This window comes from Glycine soja, chromosome 18, assembly GCF_004193775.1.
Source record: "Glycine soja cultivar W05 chromosome 18, ASM419377v2, whole genome shotgun sequence".
Classification (NCBI taxonomy): domain Eukaryota; kingdom Viridiplantae; phylum Streptophyta; class Magnoliopsida; order Fabales; family Fabaceae; genus Glycine; species Glycine soja.
In genome coordinates this window covers 34,654,167-34,662,393 of record NC_041019.1, presented here as the reverse complement: position 1 = coordinate 34,662,393, position 8,227 = coordinate 34,654,167, and the positions used below count along the sequence as shown (strand labels likewise).

The following is an 8,227-nucleotide window of genomic DNA, read 5'->3' as shown; positions in this document are numbered from 1 at the left end:
TCATCTGTTTCTCTCGCTTCTCTTTCTTTGAATTGAATCGCTCTTATGCACTATGCACAGGACACACTTCTGAAAAGATTTTTCAATGCTTTAATTATAATCATATTCATAGGTATTGTTATTCACTGTAATAAGATCAATAACGGGTGAGAAAACTGGAAATAGCAACAGTTCCAGGGCGATAACGATGAGGCTTCTTGACTCCACCGGTTGTCGGTGCAGATTTCCTTGTAGCCTACACAGAAATCACGCGTTTATTGAATTATTAATATCCAAAATCACATAATTACGTAATTGAAGAATCAATTGTCAATAAACCTTCGGGAAATTAGGAATAAAAGGTAATTGAAATCGAGAAACCCTAACTAGAAAAAAAAAACGAAACACTAAATAAAAAAAAATAGTACCTTGGTGGCGAGTTGCTTCCTAGGAGCCTTTCCATCGGTGGATTTGCGAGCGGTTTGCTTGGTACGAGCCATGGAAAACGATTGAGAGAGGAAGAAGACGCAGAGAAGACAAAAAATTGATTTTCGAAGATGCAAAAGAATAATTGATATGCGATGTGGAAAAGATGGAACAGTTGATTTGTTTTTTATATGGGCGTGTAATACGAGGGTTTTCTATAAAAAAAGAAATAGAAAGGATTTTAAATAAGAAACACAAAATATTTTTGGAAAACCGATGTTAAGAAGGATACTTTATTTACAAATATGCCACCGCGTTTAACTTAACATCGGTTTTGTCCAAAACTGATGTTAATAAGCCAATGTTAAAATTGCTTTTTGTAGTAGTGTAGAGACAAAAAGTGATCATTCAACACTTATGTTGGAAGCAAAGAAAAAGACAATACTACCATTTTATGGAGCATTAGCACAAAACAAGAGATGCGACAAATAATACGGAGGAAATAGGAGATTCATCCTTAGATTCGAAAGAGATGCATGACGAAAATATGCAGAAAGTGCTAAAGAAACATGTTCATTTATGCAGAAGACTTGTTATTGAGGAGAAAATCAGTATATGTAAGAATCGGCCGCAACAGAATCAAAGTTAGCCAAAATCACACGAAATCCATAAAATAATGAACAGAGAAATGTAGATTTACTCAGTCAATCGAAGCACGGAGGGAGGAAACGGTTAGATCAAGCGAGAAAAGGGAAGTGGAAAATAAGAACGTGAGATTGAAACAGAGAGAGAACCATAGATAACATTGATTTAAACAATAAAATAGAATACAATAAAATTCTAGAGAATTTTAAATTCTGAGAATTTTAAATGCTTCAATTTAAATTCTTTCATTTATAAAATTTTGTGTTTGGATAAAAAAATTAGATTTCTTCATTTTTAAAATTTTGTGTTTGGATAAAGAAATTAAATTTCTTCATTTTCAAAATTGTGTCTGGATAATGAAATTGAATTTCTTCATTTTTAAAATTTCTTATTTTGATAAAATAATCAAATGCATTTTCTTTTAAAATTTTATATTTTAATAAAACAATTTTTTAATAAAATAATTATATTTTTCATTAATAAATTCTATGTACTATTTGTCGAGTGTGATATTCCAATAAATATGTACTATTTTAATCTATTTCAATTAAAAATATATAATTTAAATATTTAAATTATTATTTCATTTACGACACACTACACCACTCATAACATAAACAATATTTAGTACCATTTCACCTTATAATGTTATTTAAAAGTCTATAGATGAAACTTATTTTTTTGCCGAAGTCATTGGTCAGTAATGCAATTACACCAAAAAAAACTTTACTAAAATAAAATCTAGTCACAAAATAAGTCCAACTTCCAAAATAATTCTGAATTTTCTAATTGCATTTGCTTCAACACAAGAATTCCTTCACATATTTTCTGCAAAAGAAGACATAATGTTAAGTGTCACTAAACAAATCATATTTGTTAAAACATAATTTGTTATATAAAATGAAAGATATAAATGTAAAACATAATTATACAACATCAACATACTTGTCATAATATCAAACGTACCTGTAATTCGACATCAAGGCATAAAAGATAAGATGCAATCCTTTTTCTCATCCAATGGAAGAGCTTTTATAATCGCAAACTTAATGGGATTTTCTGTCAACCAATCAATTGCTCTATGTCTAAGTGCACCATTAAAATTAGGTATATTATCTAGCTCACTCACCATTTCATGTACCACTTCTTGAGCTTCTTTTATCTCCATCTTTTTTTTTGTTCTCCATCTTCTTCTTAGTCACTTCAACAAATTATTTCAATGACTCGGCTACTTCTTTCATTGAGGAAATCATCCCTTCTTTCTCTCCTCTCTTACTTGGGCGAATGTTTTTTCTCGTGGCAGAACTTGATCCCTCTAAGTCAAAACTCACACTATGAATTGCTTCCTCTTCATTTGTTTCTTTGCTCATGATATCATCTGCATCTAATGCATTTTCTACTTCGAGTCCAATAGCTCTATCCTTTGCACATAGGTCAACAATATCATCCCAATTAGGAATGACTTTGAATCGAAATCGTTTGGCCTTTTCATGTGACTTGAAAAAAAATAGAAACATGTTAATAACAACACAAATAATAACTACTATTGAATAAAATTAAAAGATAATTGGCTACCTTAACATATTCATTCCATGCAATTTCATTTTCAATGGTAATCATGTACTTTGTGTTATCCCAATCAAATCCACTTTGACTAAGAATGTCACTCACAATTCCATACCATGTTCTCCAAAGCTTAAAACGATTCTTAACATTATCTGCCATGAGGTGAACTCCAAAACGCTTGGACAAAATTTGAGCTGCAGTACTGCGTGCTACTGCTTTCCAATTTCCATCACCTTTATTGCCCAAATTTCTTTGATCTCTAAGCACATCAGCTAGCACACGCTCCATTTCCAAGTTCCATGCGAAGTAACTTCTTGTGTCCTCACTAGACATCTTTCTTTTTCCACTTGACTTGTTCTTCACATTGCTTGATTCCATTCCTCTAGACAAAAAAAAAATCTCGCATATATAATTACATATATATAAAGGTGAGACATGTCAAATTAGCATTCTACAAAAGTATAAAATTAACTACACATAAAAAGAAAACAAAATCCAAAGTATTATGAAATACAAAAATCCAAAGTATCACACATACATGAGTATAGAGTCAATTACACATAAGAAACAAAATCCAAATCCACTAAAAACATCTCCCTAATCAAAGTTTCTTCTTATTCGATAGGTGGCAAACATATTCATTGCTAAAGTATCACGAAATCTTGTCCATTCCTCAGTTGCTTGGATAGTTGTGACTTCATCTCCAATATTATTTGTTGATTGATTAACTCATTGTCAACAACAGATAAAAATTCCAAGTCTTGGGCTTCCAAAATTGGATCACTATGTTGTTCATCTCTTATGAAATTATGTAGCATGAAACAAGCATTAATAATTCTTATTTGTGTTCTTATATCAAAAAAAGAAGGAGTTCTTAATATACTCCATCTTTTCTTCAATACCCCAAATGACCTTTCAATAACATTCCTTGCACTTGCATGACGAAGATTAAATAACTCCTTGTAGTTTTGAGGAGTGTTTCCGATCCACTCATTAAGATGATATCTAGTCCCTTGATAAGGTGCTAAAAATCCAGGGCCATTTGTATACCCCGCATCCACAAGAAAATATTTACCTACAATGGTTAAAAAAAATATTATATATAAAAATATGCATATTTCTTTTATATGTTAAATAAAGTTTCATCATTTCATGATATTACCATTTGGTATATGGAGACAATTTTGACGATGCAAAGCATCTCGCAATACTCGAGAATCTCCTGCTGACCCTTCCCATCCGGGCAACACATATATAAACCTTAAATCTGGACCACTAACTCCTAAAACATTTGTAGAGATATCACCTTTTCTATTACGATATCTAGGTCTATCTTCTGCAGAAATTGTTACTGGAATATGTATTCCATCAAGTGCTCCAATCGAATTCTAAAAACATTTCAAAATAAAAAATAAGTCACAATCACTTAAAGTACCTTATAATTACTAACAAATGACAAATTTACCTTAAACCATCTCCATTTGTTTTCCACCGAGCTCTCTAGATTATACTCATGGAACTTCAAATATTCTTTGCTTACTTTCATTGTAGCTCGCAGGACATTCTTGAATTGCCTACTAATTGTTTCCATGGATCTACAATAACTAAAGTGCACAACTCTATACTTTAGGTTGTGAGCAAGAATATGCAAAAACATTGCCACAACTTCATCTATAGGAACATTTTTTGTTTTTACCAATTGTCCTTTGTCTTGTAAAATTCTACAAAGCTTAAAAAATGCCTTTTTACTAACCCTTAATTATTCAATGCAATCAGTTTCTGTTCCCCTGTATAGACGATTGAGGAAACTATGCCTTTCTAATTCCAAATTTCGGGCAGGTTCCTTAACAAAGTACTTGTCATGATACCAAGTCAGTGCACCCAAAAGCATAGTGACAACACTAACAATAATGAAAAATACTTGTTCAAGTTCTTCTTCCTCCTCTTCATCTCTTCTACGTTTTCTTGAAGCAGCCGAAGCATCAACTATACTACTTTTCATTTCTAGACTATCCACACTATATAAATAAAAGAAAAGTAATATAAATAAGTGCATGATCATAGCCAAATAAAAAATAATCTAGTCTTGCAATAAGTGCTTTAGCCAGGTGTATGGACCAACAATTGAATTGCTTGTGGGAGATTCCTTTTTTTTTTTTTGGCTCCCACATTCACCGGTGTCATATGATTAATTAGGAAGCTGATGCATATGCTTATCAAGAATAATGATAAAAATTCAATTGAACAATCAATAGAAATTCAAATACATCATTACCATCTCTTAAAAATGTCAAAGCAAATATTTTCTCCCTCTTCTCCCAGTGCAGAAACCATAATACAGCTTCTCTCATTATCAATTTAATCTCTAAAGACAAGTACCACTAATCAATTTAAATCTTAATTAATCATCGATCATTTTGGTTTTTAATTTGGTAATTTTAAAACTTAAAACACGATAATCCTTTTCAAGGTTGTTTAGAATAGTCATAGTCTAATAATTTAAGGATTGAAATATTATTAATTTTTACGATTGCAAATACTACTAAATTCTCTTTTTTTTTCCACGCAAAATATAGAAGTAGGAAAAACTTTATTGAAGTTCAGTGGCAGTCTGCATATATTCTGGGTGATACTGCAATGCTGCATTTGGTAAGTTTTTCATCTTAAAAGTTGAAACGTAATCTAATAAACTGTTGATGCTGGAATCACTTGTTGTAGTTCCTAAAAATTGAAACGTAATCTATCCACGGACAGAGGTTACAACTTAAAAGTGTAGGTAGAACTTAGAAATAGTAAACTAGCACACATAAACTTTTATTTATTATTTATAATAAAAAAAAAACCAAGGTTAGTATTTAGTAGAATTGCATCCAATTTATTTACTGAAATCATAGGTACACACTTTTCACAAAGCATGGTGCAAGACTTATCACACTTGTGTATACCAGATTCCATCTATATATGAATACTATTTGTGAGTTGTGAAACAATTTTATAATTAGGTGATAATATTATTTATTTATTTATTCAATGTGATGATCCAATAAAATTAGATTAGATTACTCATAAAAAGTTAAATTCAATTTAATATGATGTAATTGAGTTGGATTAAAAATTATTTAACCAAGCAAAACACGGCCTCTAAACAAAAGCTATAATAGTTAAAAATCAAACCAACACAAGGGGATAATTTTGACAAAGCAAAATAAAAGGTTTTCTCCGTCTCCTGTTTTTCATTGGGTAATTGAGATGAAATTCTGGCTGTGCCAAATTTACCATGAACCAAAATACTTTCAACTTTCACTCCAACCAATGTAACAACCAATTTTTATGGTAGAAAACATGAGCAAGCGTAAAATGGACTGAAGCTGAGCTGCTCAACAGTACAAAAATGTATCTCAGACTCTAACAAAAAATAAATTGGTTGTTGTATAGATTCTTATGAAAAGATTACATCAAGTGATTCCAGCATCAATAGTTTCTTACTTTCTTCTATGTCCCTCCCTTTTCTACACTGAGCTAAGCAAATCAATGATTTTTTTTACAACACCGAAATTCAAAATTTAGGAAGTGAGAAAAGAATAAACTTTCTCATATGAATAGAGAGGAACTCGATTTACAAAAAGAAAAGGGGAAGAAGCTTGAGCATACATGAAAATAAATAAATAAATATGATAGAAGAAAGCTAAGACAGGTTGATGAGGAAGTAGACAACAATGTTTAGAAAGAGATATGAGAAAGGCATTGTGATAGGTATTAATTATCAATGGGATCTACAAATAAGAGAAGGAAACAGAGAGAAGGGTGAGAGCACAAATGAAATGAAAGCAAATGCTCTACCAAGCTAGAGAGAGGTTCTTTGAGCTCCAAGTTCTATTTCAAATCCATCATATCCCCACAACTCAAACCCCAATTCCAATATAATAGAATCACTCCTCAATTTCATTATGACAACAGTCTACAAAGGATTAACTACAGTGAAAACCTCTGTTATTTGAAGAATTAAAACTAGTGTTGTGACACCTTAATATTTAAATTCAGCTGGCTTCTCGTTAATTATAAAACTGGTACAATAGATTGTCATTGGATGAGTGCTAACCAATATTATCATACAAGGAAGCAATGTATAAATTAGTGATCAATATTTTCTCAATGTCTTGTTTTAACAGCAACTAAATTCTTAAATTGATAAGATTTTCTCACTCTAAAGAAGAACAAGACAAAAACAACAGGAAGATTCAACTTCAATTCAATTACTAAGTTTTAGACATAGGTATCTCCCTCAGATTTCTACATTAACAAGTGGGTATTATAGATGCATTCCATCCAAATCCACTAAATCCTTAAATCCACAAGCACTCAATCTTAAGCTTTAACTAGACCTGAATAAATACTTTTAATTGATGATCCAATGGAATTACCAACGAGCACTCAAGTTTCAAGCGCGGATTGCTTTTGCACGGCTTCAGGCAACTCATCCACACTTAAACCAAATTATGTCACGAAGGAAATTGGCAGAATCAAACCAAATATTAACATAAACAACTAGTAAATAACATTTAGACAGATCATTCTTACGGAATACAGAATCTGCACACGAACAAGGCATAATAAGTGAGATTTATCAATTTACAAAAGTCAGCTGGCTCTACTCTGCTGTTGGTACTTCCCATTCTGTCATTTTACTACTACAACAAAAATTAGATGAGTGACCATGAATCTAAAAGAAAATAGTTCCTTTTATACACACTCTTTGAACAAGATTAGCCTTTCAAGTTCCAAGACACATGCCCTTTGCATATCAAGTTAGCAAAGTATCTAGTAGGGGAAAATATCAGATTTGGCTTAGGCACAAATTTTACCATATTAATGGTTGCTAGTACATTTGTGATATGCAACTAGATCGACATGGCCAAGACTATGTGCGCAATTGTAGCTTGGTGGTACGAACTTTAGTAACATTCTAGTCTAGTGGGACTTAGGAACCTAAATAATTGTAGTGATATTGTACTAAGTTAGGAATTCCTTATATCTTTTGCTAATATATGTATTCTTCTTTAGTTTAGCTTCCTTTAAATCACCATAAGATTCATATACAGTATTTCTATAGGCCCACAACTTGTTTATTTCTTGTATCTATATGCTAAATTCGCCTGCATCGTCACCATCTTAGAACCCACATTCATTTCCCCCGCTTTGTTAATTATATTTATTGTAATCCAATTGGACCTTGCTAGGAAATGGGACATAGTATTGGAAGTTTTAACTTAGAAAAATCAAGAAAAAAATAAGATTCAACACTAATTCCCACGAGGTCCACCAATTAATGAATTGCATTATCTTCCCCAGCAGAAACGAACAAATGTGAACCTTATATATAATCCAAAGAAATTAAAGACCATTAAACAGAAAATTTATTCATGTGGTTCCCTTTGTTAGTAACAATGTTTTTGGTAGGGGAAGCAACTTGATGTGATCTAGATCTCTGTTAAGGCTTCCTTGAGCAGAAAGAATCAAAGGGGACTTGTTAATGTACCATAGCCAGCTAACTTCACCCTCCAATGAATTAAACACAATGAAGAATAAACACAAAGTGAAGAAACCAAAGTTC

The 8,227-nt window shown here is 31.7% G+C and overlaps 1 protein-coding gene across 1 annotated transcript; it reads right to left on the bottom strand.

The window, feature by feature from the left end:
• Nucleotides 1-3,101: 3,101 nt before the first annotated feature.
• Nucleotides 3,102-4,349, bottom strand: LOC114395215. Its single transcript, XM_028356934.1, has 4 exons — nucleotides 4,082-4,349; nucleotides 3,779-4,004; nucleotides 3,645-3,691; nucleotides 3,102-3,333 (listed from the first exon to the last, which is right to left on the bottom strand). The coding sequence occupies exons 1-4, from the start codon at nucleotides 4,271-4,273 to the stop codon at nucleotides 3,214-3,216; spliced, it is 585 nt and encodes a 194-aa protein (XP_028212735.1). The 5' UTR covers nucleotides 4,274-4,349; the 3' UTR covers nucleotides 3,102-3,213.
• Nucleotides 4,350-8,227: the final 3,878 nt, after the last annotated feature.

What these genes read in the sequence shown, in the direction of transcription:
- LOC114395215 (XM_028356934.1), bottom strand. Translation starts at nt 4,273, where the DNA reads ATGTTTTTGCATATTCTTGCTCACAACCTAAAGTATAGAGTTGTGCAC. An exon ending in ACAAATGGAGATGGTTTAAG is followed by an intron (nt 4,005 to 4,081) that starts GTAAATTTGTCA and finishes AAATGTTTTTAG; the next exon opens with AATTCGATTGGAGCACTTGA. An exon ending in TTGTCTCCATATACCAAATG is followed by an intron (nt 3,692 to 3,778) that starts GTAATATCATGA and finishes TAACCATTGTAG; the next exon opens with GTAAATATTTTCTTGTGGAT.